The following is a 15,340-nucleotide window of genomic DNA, read 5'->3' on the forward strand; positions in this document are numbered from 1 at the left end:
CAAGAAGAAGAAAGAAATTTTAATAGTTGAGGTTGGTATAACTAACCAGGATCGACTTACTATAGTTGAGAATGAAAAACTAAGAAAATATAATTTCTTGCAAATGAATTAGGACTAATACACAAATCCACAAAAAATAGTTTCTTTATGTAATGACATAATATGTTGGTAACCAAATATCACAGAAAGTACATCAGGGAGCTGGAAATCCTAACCTACCTTGAAGCATATATTTAGTCTATTGTGATGAATTAGACTCTAGAGTCCATCTCTTTGGAACGACGACGAGGATACGATCAGGAAGATGCAGGAGAAGAAGAAGTGGCTAGAGCTGTAAGCGCACTAGCGAATATGGTGACTGTTAAAGAAGTGGTGTCGGCAAAGGGGAATGAAGCAGCTAAAGTGAAGTTGGAAAACATTAATAATTCCACAGAAACCAAAGTCTGTGAAGAGCCGAATCACATGAGCGATATCGGGGAAAGCTGGTCTATATATATCCAATCTTAATGATAAATTAACATAATAAATCATTTCTTACTTATTGCTTGATTTTATTCTATAATTTCGAATTAATGATTGAGACATTTCTGTATGCCTTATAACGCTCAAATTCTCTTATCGCCCAAAATAGAAGTGATGGATTTTCAGAGTTGTAGATGTTTCAGAATGTATTTCAAGGAGTTAGTTTTTTGATCTTCTTTCATAGCCTTCGTTTTAAACGATATTAAACGTTTTTATATGTGGTTTTATTTATAATCATATTCATAAAAATACTACGTATAAATTTATTTATGAAACATTTACCATCATTTATATGTTCCACGCCGTTTTATTAAATGAATCAAATAAAAAATTTTCTTATGGTTTAGTAACAAATTTATATATATGATTCATAATAATTCATATACGAGAAATTTGACAACTTAAAATAAATCTTTTGTTTATTACAATTTATTATATTAAAATGAAAGTTTTTTTTTTTTGAAATATCAAAGTACATAACCCCCCTATTTTTTACTTTATTCATAAGGATATCTGTAATTTCATTGGTTTTTATTGTAATTGTAAAAAAAATTCAAATGGAAAATTTATAATATTATCATAATTGAAGTCGCACAAAATTCAAATTATAGCGAATTTGTACATAATAAATTAATTTTATCATTTTCTGCCCGCAAAAATACAAGTATATCATGGTAATTTATTTTCGGAAATTCTTATTATATATTTAGAGATTACGTTTTTAGCTTAAAAAGCTTTAATGAAAATTGTGGAAAATTAAAACAAATTTTCCTCTTAATATTGTAATCTAAAAATCTTCATAATAAAATAAGAAATGATAGGAAATGATGAACAAAAATTTTGAAATAACCATATTAAATGTCAAAAACGAATATATTTTGGGAGCACAAATTATTTATAAAACCAATTAAAATTATTTTTAACTATCGTATGATTTCTCGGTTTGTATATTGATGTTCGTTTTATATATAAAAAACAAACTTGAGTTTTATATTTTAAAGATATAAAATAAGAAAATTGATTCTTTAAAATCAAAGAATTTCTAATGCGAAATGATTAAAATAATTAAACTGTTTTGTATTTGAAAATAACTAGATCTAAATTTTTTGTTTGTCTTAAGGTTCTATTTTCAGCAATTTATTTTTTAATTTAGAGGATTAAACGTTTGTACAATTGTTTTTATTTCTTTGGATATTTTAAATTATCTTTGATAGAATAAATAACCAAAAATAAGAGTTTTTACACTAAGATTAGGCAATCATAAAAGAAAGTTTAGATGGGTATGTATTTAATCTATAATTTACAAACGTTATTGATACAATTGGTAGATATTTCATAAAACTATGAATGAGAGCGTCAAAAAATCACATAAATACTTTTTACACATTCATTAAAAAGTAAAATAAAGTAGTGTGCTTAGGTATATAATATCTTTTGGTGTGTACATATATAATTAAATGTGCATGATAAAAAATAATGTGGTTCTAGAGACTACTAGTATTTTAAGGATAATCGAAATACCGTATTAGTTTTTTATTTATTATGGATGTTTTTGTCGATCAAAGCATTTTGCAATATTTTGACACAATTACTCAAAGATTTGATGTGGTCATTTTGTTCGACAACATAGTTACAAACCTTTTGCAAGTCTTGTAGAGAGTTATGATCAAAATTATGGTTTTTTTCATCCTTTAACTCGTTAAAAAATCTTAAAAAATCTATACTATATTCTTTAACTTTCAAAATATATTCTTCAAATGTTTGTAAAAAGTTATATATTTCTTGTAAACTCTTTTGATCTTTAATCATAGAAATATTTTTTTTTTTCAATTTTTGTACAGTCTGGTTCAAATACCATTTCCCTGCATCATTATACAGCTTAATTTTTAAACTTTTAATAATAGATGTCAAATCTGAACTAGATTTTTGTGTTGAAGAATCTTGTCTTTTTGATTTTAAATTTTTATAAGATTTGATTTTAAGAATAGATAAAGAATGATTGTTATTATAGTAAGTTAAATCTTTGATCAATATCAATACAAAAGATAAATTGCAATTAAATTCATTAGAATCGTGATTTTCAATGGTTTTTCTTTCACATCTCACGTTACTTCTGTATACTCCTAAAGTTAGCAAATAAACCAAATTCATTGGGGTATAAAAAAATATAAATTTGAATTCTAATTTTTATATTTTAGGGACGAAAACTATTATAAAGAATCTTCTATTATTTTATTATATATTTGAGTGTCAAATTGCAAATGACAATAAATTAAAAGGTGAAATATTTGACAGGCACGGAACTACACAGATAAAGGCATGTCTGTAATATGTAATTATGAGAAATATTGCTACTAAAGATTTAAACATTTAAGTATTTGGGAGCTAATTTTTTTAATGCTTTTAACATAAAGAATTTGATCCATAATTATGCGCCTCCTAAAGCTTTACAAAATCGAAATCTATCCTAAATTTTTTAGAAACACTTTAAAAAAAAAAAAAAAATTTTGGGGAAAAAGCAAAATCATTTCTTAGTTTTTACTTGTTTTTTGGCTAAGATGTAAGAAAGTAGGAATTAATAACGATTGCATATAGAAGTTTTACTGAGTTACAAACAGTCAATCAATTTTGTTTATGGAAAGACAATAATTGATTTTAGAGCAGAACAATATGTATCTCGAAATAACTACCAATGGAATCACAGAACTAACGGCAAGGCTAAAAGTAGGTTTATATATATTAAATATCCTACATAAGAATTCATCTATAAGTCTAAGCCGATTTTATAAAATTGATTAAGGTTAAAATGTGTATTTGCGACAAAAAAATTGTAGCCAATATGCAAACAAGTTTATGTTGTAAATGAAAAGAAATCTATGGTTAAAAATTTTCGGAATATTTTTCATATAAAGATAGCTCAATTAACTAACTCGGGCTTAGAATAATTGTATTCAAATCGCTTGTAGAGAATTATACTCCTGATTTGAAAGTATTCTTTTATCACAACTCTATGATGAATATAAATAGTTATTGAATGTAGAATTTGTTACGAAATAGTGCTTAACGACTTATTGAGTGATAAAATGCATAATTTATTAAGACTTTTAGACATTTGTAGCTTATTCATACTTCTTATTGGAAAGGCAGTAATATTTTGATCAAATAGTTATCATTTTTTATCTAAAGTTTAAAAAAACTTGTAAGATGGAAAGATTTGTGTTTAAGTTCACAAGCCGATAGAAAAATGCATTTAAACTAGAAATTGTGGATATTAATACTCTATGTGCATTTTTATTGTATACATACATAAATAAGAAGAATTTGTCGGACTGTATAGTAATATTAAAATATAAAAACAAGATAAACAATATTCCGGAGGTGGGGTACCACAGATTCCCCCTTTTGGGTGTGTTCACTTTATTTTTTTGCTCACCAAAAACGAAGTGCAAAATAAAGGAGGAGCAGGAAGGAGACAAAAATTACTAAGCACTTATGACATTAAAAACAATAAATATATATTTATGTACACAATTATATTTTAATACACGTTTTTACAATAATATAAACTAATAAGCATTTTTGCCCTTCTGATTTTTTAGAATTGGAGACCAAAACGCCCCCCTCGGAGGGTGTTCACTTTATTTATTATAACCCCCAAAAGAAAGTGCAAAATAAAGGAGAAGCAATCATTATCACCTAAAATACTTGCATCTTTGACAGTAGAAATACCAAATAAATATATATTTGTATGCGAAATTTAATTGAAAAAAAGTATATAACCATAAACCAACAATTAAAATATAAACAACGTTTATATAAGAAAAATTAGATTTTTTGATTTAACAATCTATATAGATCGTTTATTCATTTAATTTTTCTTATATAAACGTTATTTATATTTTAATTGTTAGTTTATTATAAAAAAAGATTTTCTTCAAAATCTACTTTTATAATAAACTAAAAATGAAAAATATGAGGGCAAAAAAGATACAATACCATAAATGATTATTATAACTAAATCAGAAATTAATTTTCGTTTAAGCATAAATTTTTTTTTTGTTTTTAATGTCATAAGTGCTTAGTAATTTTTGTCCCTTTCTTGCCCCTCTTTTTTTTACACTTCAATTTTGGGGTTCGAAAAAAAAATCGAAGCTTCAAAAGTGGGATCTAATGTATCCTTCCCCCCCCAATTTTCCTATATAATTGTTAAGCACATTATAGAATTTTTGACTAGTCGAAATTACTATTGTTTTAGCTATTAACGCCGGTGAAAAGTTATATGATTATGAGGAAAATAGTATAAATGTGGCATATTAGCTCTTTAATTTTGCATATCTGACTTGATAGATTCATCAATTGGTGTTGTTACCATCATGCATCTTTTACCTTGATACGTTTATGTTCTTTGAACATTTGCCCATTGATCTTCTGCATATAGAAGAAAGTGGAATATATATAGAAAAATAAGTATTAAAGGTTTAGATACTCGACAATACTCATATTTCGTATTTCTATAATAATCGTACAATTTTTTGCCTAAAAATACATAAACATTAAATATAGTTACTTACATTACACAAACATTATACATTTGATTTGAAAAGGATGTACAAAAAATTAAAAAAACTTTCCATTTATAAGACATCAAACTTCAGTTCTAAGATTGGCGGTACCATACAAATGTTCTAAAACATTTCATTCTTTTTTTTTCGACATGCACATCAAAGATACAAAAGAAAAATTACCTACCAAAATAAAGGGGTTTAGTTCCGTCGTTAAAAATAATGTATTTAATTTTAAATTCATATTTTTTTCTTGTGAATGACCCTTTGCAACCCATATCGAAAATTTAAAAAAAAACTATGTAGAATATACTTAACGATTTATTATAAAAAAATGATTGATACTGTGGTATTATTTACCACATTATTTTATTTTTATTTATTTCCCTCCAAATGAATTTTCTAGAAAATATTTTACTATAAATATACTTCATTTTACTTTGCCCCAATTTTTGGAAGATGAGAAGAACTGGAAACAAAGACAGATATAATGACATCGGGATGGCCTCTCATACCTTACCCCCTCACATGAGGAACCAAACTAGCCTACGGGGGAAAACAATAAACACAATTTAAATAAAAATATTGTCAATTGCTTTATTCGAATTTTCCATGCCCTCTTTTAAATGGTTTTTTAGTTTAAGTAGCCAATCAAATACGTCTATTTGTCGAAAGATGATTGGCTGGACCTGATGGGCTACGACAGTCTTACGATTGGAAAAGCCCTAAAATAAAAATTATAGTATTAAGTTTTAAGACAAAAATACTCATAGGAGCAGAGGACACTAATAGGATTTCAAGCATACGAATGCTTTAGAACAAGTCGTACCTTGATTAGCACACAATTGTAACAAAGATAATGTTTTTAACTTAAAGTACAAATTTGACAAATTTGTAATTTAAAAAATTAAAATCTGAAAATTTTTATTTCATTAAAATTATTTTATTATTACATTTTCGGTTTATTTAATGTCAATTAGTTATTTTTGCAAAGTTCTAATTCTATACTTAGTTCTATGATTCCTAGTTTCTAAGAATAATGTGCAAAAATAACTAGAACTATATATGCAAAAAACACATTTTCATACTATATGTTCAAAACCGTCAAAACCCATTTGCAACCAAAGTCGTATTTGTGATATTTTACTTTTTGTAGTAGATTGTACTAATGCTTTAAAGACATTACATCTCTAAGTCGATTATAATATTTTTTTCTTCTAAATGCTTTTGTGGGGTTATTGAATGTCTCAAAAGGAAAATGAGTAGAATACATATTTATAATATATATATAAGATATGAAACATAAAGTAAGTTGATCGTGGTTCGAATTTTATCGGAGTGGCACAAGCGCAAAGTCCGTAACTTATATTGACTTTTATTCGAGTTCAGAGAAATCTTTGGTTTAGTATCAAACTCATGTTTAATCTTAGTGTTTTTATATGTACAAAATGTTTTTTTCGAATGCGAATTGCTCATCAATTGTTCTGATTTGTATAGATTAGAAATTATAAAAAAAATCATTTATGCGGCATTTAAACTAAACTGCGTTAAATTTAGTTTGATTAATTTTAATTTATTTTCCTATATATCCTATGATATTGTATCTTTTTTTAATAAATATTTAGATTTGGAGTTAGCTCGTTTCTAAAATTTAAAAAGAAAGTTTAAAGTTTTGACATGTGCAATTGAACTATTTTTTATTCAACTGGACATAAATGTCATTTTTTTTGGCAAAGACTGCACATAAACACGCCTTACAACTTCTTTTGACAAGAATTTGAGGAGAAATATAAATCAGAAAATATTTAGAATAGACGGCCCGAAGCTTATAGTAAAGCTTTATATAAAAATTATCCTTATTTTAATGCCAAATTAAAAATTTTCTAATGTGAATCCTAAAAAAGCAACAGAAAATCTTCATATAATATCATGTCAATAAATATGCTCTAATAATGGTCTTATTAATTGTTAGTTTTGGTATTTAACAAACATAAACTCGTTTTTAGTAGTACGAGCTAAAATTTAAAAAAAAATTTATTTTCATTTTTGTACCCGTCAAATAAAACATCCAATCTAATGAGCTGTCATTGTCATCTGAGTGTTTGACGTCTGTCAAGTTTGACTTTAAGTCCATGGTTAAGTATTATACTTGACTATTCTAATTTACATATAAAACTTTTCATTCTATTTTTGTTGTTTATATTTTATATTTAAAAAATTTATTTTTTACCCTATATGAATTTCGTTAAAATATTTGCTCTATTATTATTTATACAGTCATATATTAGAGTATATGACAAAGAAGAAATTAATAAGAAAATTTATGAGGAACTTAAGAAAATGATGATGAAAAAAATAGAAAAAAAAGAATATGTTGAATTTAATAGCAGCGAAGAATTTATTAAAGTACATATTTATCTTAATGAAGAAAATCACATTTTAAACATAAATATTGAGAATATCAAAACGCCTGAAGCCAATGCAAGCATAGAGAAATTTGAATTTCATTATGATGATAAATCCATTAATGAAATTACTGAATATATTGAATTTTATGTAGAACAATATTCCCAAAAAAAAAATAATGATTCTATAATTTTGGTCTACGATAGTGAATGTTTTGAAGCTTGTCCTATCTTGAAAGATGTCATAAAACATATTAAAAGTATTAACGAAAATAGAAAAATAAATAATAAATGTTGGGGAGAATATTACAATTACATATGTGCAACAGATTGTTATCTGCTTAAAATGTTAATGGGCATAAAATGCGGTATTGTTTTGAACGAATATGATATAAGTATATTTGATTTTCATTTTTATTACATTTCTAAATATAATGACAGATGCATAAGATTTTACATCAAGAAAGGAGAGTTATGTTATTTATTTGAATTAAATATTGAGGAACTTAATATTGACGCACTAATATCTTTGAATGATACAAACATAAAGCTAAATAGTGATTTTGATGGGATTATTATAAATAAATTATTGATATTATGTAAACTATCTGATATGGATGATATTGAGAAATACGAGACAACAACAGAATATATTTTTACACCTAATATGATCAATATCCCCGAATTTAACTTCAAACTTGTTATGGAATCAAATAAAATAAGCTTTAATCTTTCTTCTGGTACATACGAATATTTCATTATGAATAAATCAATTAATGAGGATTGTAAATTATACATCGAAGAAAAAAAATTTCTTGATGTGAAATTTTTTTTTGAAAACACACCTATAACCCAGAACGTATTAGATGATTTTAAGGCAGTCGAATTATTGTTCAGAATATTTAGAAATAATAATAAAATAGAATTTCTGATAACTAAAATATTTAAAAATAAGGGTTCTGGCTTAAATTTAATATGCGCACATTTACTGTTGTCTATGGAGATAATAAATCAAAATGACCATAATTTATTGTTAAGAGGCAATGAAGAATCAGAAAATGAAGTTATATCAAGGTGTATGGATATTATAAAGAAAAATTATTTAATAATTAATGGATTACAGTTCTATTTATTTAAAAAATGTTTACTCATGGAAGCAGCAAAATTTGTATGCGAAAATAATGTAGAAGATGATTTGGTATATAAAACTTTGAAAGAAATATATCATCTTAATGAAAAAAAAAATGTTACAAACATAATTGACTTAAGTACTAAAAAAGAAGATATATATTTTTTGAAAACAATACAAGAAGCAATACTTACTTATAAAGATCATATTAGATATTACAAATATTCAATTTTGTCACATTTGTGCAGAATAAGTTTTATGTTTATAGAAATGGATGATTTTTTTGGTAATGCATACGAGCAATATAAACATCAAAAAGATAAGTTTATTCATTTTTTAAAATTGGATAAAAATGAGGTTGATAAAAATACTAAAATTATAATGAATAATCTATCGAAAAATACAATGATAGAATATAAATATCAAGAGAAAAGAAAACAAAAAAAGAAAACCTTCCAAAAGCTTAAAGAAATATTCGATAAATATTTATTAGGCGAGGAATTAAGTAAAATTATAGAAAATTCTCAAAATTTAGATATTAAAAATATTTATATGGAAAAAATAAGGTCAAATTTAGAAAATAATTTGATAAGTGAAGGAATACAAAAAATTGAAGCTGCTTTTTATAATTATAAACTGATTAAAGAAGAAAAATATTTTGGACAAATATCTATTGAATTAAAAAAGCTAATGTTCTCGGTGAGCTTAAACGAAGAAGAAGTATTTGAATATAAAATTAAACAAGAAGATTGTTTTAAGAAAAAAATATATATTGTACTAAAAAATAAGACAATAGAAGCAGGAAAAACGGAACTGTTGAAAATTTTTAAAATTTTATTTAATAGTTTCTTTGAAAAAGATACAAGTAAAAGAGAGAAGAATGAAAAATACTTGGAAACTATAAAATTGGTTTTGAAGAGGCAACAATTAGAAGATTTTATAAATGAGGAACTTGGTTTAGATCTCCATAGCGAATTGGTAAAAGTACTCAAAATGTATGACCAAACTGAATAAAACAATTTATTTTTTTTTTGTAAACATATAAATATATGTCTATTTTAGCATGTTATAATTCTTAGAAGTGACTGTTAAAAGGTGGCACATTGAGATAAAATCAGGATCGGAAACGATACTGAATAAGAAGATTGAAAGAGGGATATTACAAGGGGATTCCTTGTCGTTGCTTTTGTTTGTACTATGTATGGACCCGTTGAGCAGGAAACTGAATTCAACTTACCCAAAAGTAGAAATACAGACCCACGAAAGTGTTTATGTAACAAACCAATTTCTATTTATTGATGACCTAAAGCTCCTCGCAGAGAACGATGACGTTTTAAAACTGATGAAAGAGGAGACTAAAAAGGTTTTCTCTGCTGTAGGTTTAGAAATGAACAGGAGTAAGTCTGCAACTAACTGTAATGAGTGTAGTGAAGATGCAGTAGTACTAGAATACTTTTAAGGATACAAATACCTTGGAATAACAGAAGATGCCTCTAGTGCTATCAAAAGAGAGACTTTTGAAAAATTAAGAAGCGAGATCAACAGAGGGGTGAAAAACTGTGCAAGAATCAATTAGATGGTAAGAATATAATTCAAGCTATCAATGAGCATGCAATATCAGTAATAAACTATCATATAGGATTTATAAAATTAGAACCAATAGATTTAAAAATCGAGATTTTGATATCCGACAGTTACTTTTTAAGTACCAGGTCCATCTACGGCAAGCCTGAAAGGAAAGACTATACCTACCTAGATCCGAAATGGGAAGAGGCCTCATAAGTATCGAAGATAGAGCCGGAAGTATGCTTCTGAATATATATAAAACCTTAGATGGGTCTAGAAATAGCTCACTAAGACGGGCAGCGATACTTAAAGCAGAAGCCGATAGCAAATCTAACTTGGATACAATAAGCGAGTATCTAAGGATTAGGTATAGCTTTGTAGGAGAGGTAACACAGAAGATGCTAATAGAATTCTAAAAAGAAGCGCTTTACAACAAAATTAACATAAGGACAAACCATGGAAAGTTGTTTAAAGTTAGGGACAATGATTTAGTAAGCATTAGGGATTCTTCTACCTGGCTGGTTAAAGGAAACAATCGGGCTAGATCCGAAGCAATTTACTGCTTCCTACAGGATAGAAATATCTTCTGTGGGCAAGAGGGACAATGTCCCCATTGTGGATCTCATAGGAAGACCGTGGATCATTTAGCTACCAAGTGTGATCGAATGTTGGGTTTTGATTATATGAAAAGACACAACGAGGTAGTTAGATGCATTCATCTCTTACTATGTATTAAATATGGGTTTAAGAAGACAAAGAAAATACGTGGACACTCAGTACAAGGGATCATGGAAAATGATCGTGCAGAAATAAGAGTAGATACGAGAATATCCACTAGTATAAAGGTGACCCATAATAAGCCTGATATTCTAGTGTTTGACAAGAAGAAGAAAGAAATTTTAATAGTTGAAGTAGGTATAACCAACCAGGATCGACTTACTATAGTTGAGAATGAAAAACTAAGAAAACATGACCTTCTTGCAAATGAACTGGGACTAATACATAAATCCCGGACAAGAATAGTTCCTTATGTAATGACATGGGATGGAGTGGTGACCAAATATCACAGAAAGTACATCAGGGAGCTAGAAATCCAACCCTACCTGGAAGCATATATCCAATCTATTGTGATGAAGAAGACTCTAGAGTCCATCTCTTTGGAACGACGACGAGGATAAGATCAGGAGGATGCAGAAGAAGTGGCTAGAGCTGTAAGCGCACTAGCGAATATGGCGACTGTTAAAGAAGTGGTGCCGGCAAAGGGGAATGAAGCTGAAAAAGTGAATAATTCCACAGAAACCAAAGTCTGTGAAAAAGCCGAATCCCATGAGCGATACCGGGGAAAGCTGTGCTATGAATATCTAATCTTAATGCTAAATTAACTCAATAAATCTTTTATTTTTTTTTAGCATGTTATTATTTGATTTCACAAAAAAAGATATCATGCTATACCTTATTATTTTAATAAACACAAATTTTTCTTAACAGTAATTTATAATAATAAAAAATTCAGCAATCAACTTAAATACCATGTATTGTAAAACTAATTGTAATGCGAGCTCCGCTTGCAGCTCGTTGCTTTTAAATTTTTTTTATTTTTATTGATTCTTATAAATCTCATGCGATGACGAAGAGCTAGAATATTCGCTTTTTTTTCATGATTGATTAATGTAATTGGTAATATTTGTTAGGATAAAGTAAATATATTATATCACTTTTCTTATTTGGACATTTATTCTTAGGCAGACACTTTATGATATGTAATTCGTCTGTCCCCGATGACGTATTTGTTTACGTCGACTATTTGGCTGTATTAAAATACGTCAGCCGATGTAAGAGGGTCTTAAATTATCGTAAAAGCACTTAATAAATGTCGTATGGAATAGTAATATCGCTCTTTAAAATTTTCAACCCCCAACCCAAATTCTTTATCCTAATGAAATATATATAATGGGGGGGGGGGTTGTCATATTAAGTTAGATAAATTTCTTATGCTAATTTTCTCTGATTGTTTTATCTCGGCCTTTATTTACAACGTAATTCGCTTAAAAAATATAGATCTAGCATGTTTTGTGTTTTATTTCTTTTACTGAAATTCGGCAAACGATTAAAGGTAACGATGATGTATAGATAGCCCTTGTTAACATATCATAACAATATTTTATTATTTTAAACGTATTTTTTGATGTTGGAACCAACACAAAAACAACTTATCCACATTTACAAGTATAATATTATATTAATTTATATGTGTCTGATTTTTAATAAACAGGAAAACAGTGACTTCTGTTTTTTTACGCATTAAATGAAGAATAATCGAAGATTTTTTTGTCAATTCCCATGGTTCACGAGTTTTTAGCATCTTTAGCATTTTAAAAATAGAGGTCAACGAGAATTATTTGTATAGTAAAAATAAAATAGAGAAATTTGATAACTGAACAATGATGTAAGAAGGACAAAATGGATCTTAGCCCCTTTTTTATACTAGTTTTTTTGCTAACAGTAAATATAAATTTTATCTAAAATATGAATCAGAAGCGCTTGGCAAGTGTTTTCGTCGTTTTATATTGGAAAATTACAACTGCTCAGATCTCATACCATATATTTATCAGTATAACAGGCTCCAATGTTTCTATTTGACTTTGGTTCCAGATAAATCGGCTATCATTTGTATCAATATCGAGTCCAAAAGTATTCACAGCAGATAAAATCAACGGTTACGGCGCATCCTTCGAAAAAAGATACCATTTACAAACACGGAAGACATCATTATATCACCATCTCGTACACGCATTTTTGCCCCGCCACGTCATTAACTCGGCATTTTGTGAACTGAATTGATAATTTGTAATTCAAGTTCTGTAGCTTATTTCAAAATCCCTTATAAAGTGGTCGAACGAGCTTTATAATCTACTTCGCCAAGTATTAAATTTAACTAAAAGGATACCTACAACATAGACTGTCAAATGAATCTTGTAGCCCATGTAGTGAAGGCGGTCATTAAAGTAAAACCGAGTCTACATTATTTCTGTCATTTGATTGCGTTCCTAAAACAGAAGATGTTCTCTCTCTTTCTTAACTTCGAAAATTGCATAACTAAAAAATGATGTCCATGTACACATTTCATAATTTGAATTATACAAATCCTTTTATAACTTATAATGTGCTGTTATTGTCGGAATTTTTTACGTTTCTTTTTGCATTCTAATAATATCTTCGAACACTACACTAAAGCTGCTGTATTACATAAATGCATAATAAAAATTCATTTTCTAAATTAAAAATATCATATAATCAAAACACAATTTGGTGATTAATTGTCATAAAACATTTAGTACAAGAGAAGACAATATAAATTTCGATTTTGTAAGAATGTTCATTTCGCCTATTTCCAGATACGAGAGGTTATAATGTAATACATAATTCAAGGAAGATTTTTGCTAATTTCTAAAAAAATATGCATTTTTTATAAATGATGTAAAACTAGAAGAAACCTATATAAATTTATTTCGCTTACTTTACTTTTCCGAATATTTCCGACTAATAATTAAAGATGACAAGTAATGTTTTATATTATGAATTTTCCTTTTTTATGGCCTAAATATTCTAATTATGTACCAAAATGTTATCTGAATTAGAAGACATAATGCAATTGTGTGATAACTATAAATACTTATTGTTGAGAATATATATTTTTAATAAATTTAACCCCTAACTTACCTTTATCTTTAACACTTTTTTTTTTTTTTTTATTATTGGTCGTTTTTTTGTTGAACAACAAATATAAATTGTATTTTAATTATGCTTGTATAATGATTTATAAATAAAATTTAAAAAGCAATTTTTTTAAAAAAATATAACGAAAATATGACCCGAACAATTTAAATAAGTATCTGAAGGTCTGAGAATGCCGAGATTATAAATCACTCTGAACACCGAATTTAGCGCATAATAAAAGTATCTCCAAATAATATTTTTATGAACTTTTTTCTGAGAAGACATTTAAAAGTTCGATAGAATGATAATGACGGGAGAATATAAACCAAAGATAAAATATGAATACCTCTCTTAAGCTCAATCTTTTACGTCTAAGATGAAAAATTTCGTTTATTATTTTGAATGATTTATTTGATAGAACTTGTACATCTTAGTTTTAATTTCGAGCTTAATTTTTCCTTAAAAAATAATGATTTCTGCAAAAGATTGTAGGACTTAAACGTCTAATTTTGATTTTTTGTATGTTTATGGAGATTTTTACGTATTTGATAATAATACCTCGTTTATATAACTATAATTTAGTATTGTTTTATATAAAAGATTTATTTAGTGAGAATTTTATATGCAGATTATACATTTATAATACATACGATTTATGTATAAAAGAAACTTTAATATCATACATATAAATATTATATTGTATAAAAATATAAGCCCTATTGAAATAGCACACAAAATATAGAGTATTCTGTTAATTTTTTCAACATGTTATATTTTTTTCTGAAAAAAATAAAAATACAATGTAAAATTTAAGTTATTTATAACAATGTTGAGTAAGAACAATGACGTAAATATAAAAATTAAATAATAATTTACATTGCATGTTTATTAAGATATTTGCGACAATTTTAAAATGAATTCATTTGGCCTTGATAATCAAAGGTTGTTGGACAGTTTGTTCTACTGCCGATGTTTCTCTCTATTTACATTTCTTATTTAATTGGTTAATTTTTTTTTTATTTTATGTTTTTTTGCTTTTTAATAGTGCTGAAACGTAGTAATTTTTGCGATATTGGAACAACAGAAAAAATTTAACCTCAAATTTAATATAATACCCGCGATAGACACCAATATTCAATCCAAAAATATGTTTATAATAATGCGGGTGTCATTAAAAAATACAACGTATTTCTAAAGACACATTATTCCTATATGATGAAATTTTTAATATTCAATGAAAATGTATCGGATTTGTTATATTGTGATTATGAATATAAAGATGATAATAATATGTTATTTAGAAATTAATGTGAAACAATTGAGATAAGATATTGTTTAACTAATCAGAAAGGTGGTTTAATTTTACTGATTTCAAAAAGGTTAAAAGATATTTAACAATATTGAAGATTTGAAGTCAAAAAAAAAGTTTACGCCGACCA

The 15,340-nt window shown here is 26.8% G+C and overlaps 2 protein-coding genes across 2 annotated transcripts; one reads left to right on the top strand and one right to left on the bottom strand.

The window, feature by feature from the left end:
• Nucleotides 1–2,055: 2,055 nt before the first annotated feature.
• Nucleotides 2,056–2,673, bottom strand: VNE69_06075 (putative SP-containing protein; the record flags this gene model as incomplete). Its single annotated transcript, XM_065473827.1, has 1 exon — nt 2,056–2,673. One exon carries the CDS (start codon nt 2,671–2,673, stop codon nt 2,056–2,058), a length of 618 nt encoding a protein of 205 aa, XP_065329899.1.
• A 4,646-nt stretch (nt 2,674–7,319) lies between these two features.
• VNE69_06076 (uncharacterized protein) lies at nt 7,320–9,632 on the top strand (the record flags this gene model as incomplete). The annotated part of the gene is made up of 1 exon (XM_065473828.1): nt 7,320–9,632. The coding sequence occupies one exon, from the start codon at nt 7,320–7,322 to the stop codon at nt 9,630–9,632; it is 2,313 nt and encodes a 770-aa protein (XP_065329900.1).
• Nucleotides 9,633–15,340: the final 5,708 nt, after the last annotated feature.

Source organism: Vairimorpha necatrix, chromosome 6, assembly GCF_036630325.1.
Source record: "Vairimorpha necatrix chromosome 6, complete sequence".
In the NCBI taxonomy this organism is placed as follows: domain Eukaryota; kingdom Fungi; phylum Microsporidia; family Nosematidae; genus Vairimorpha; species Vairimorpha necatrix.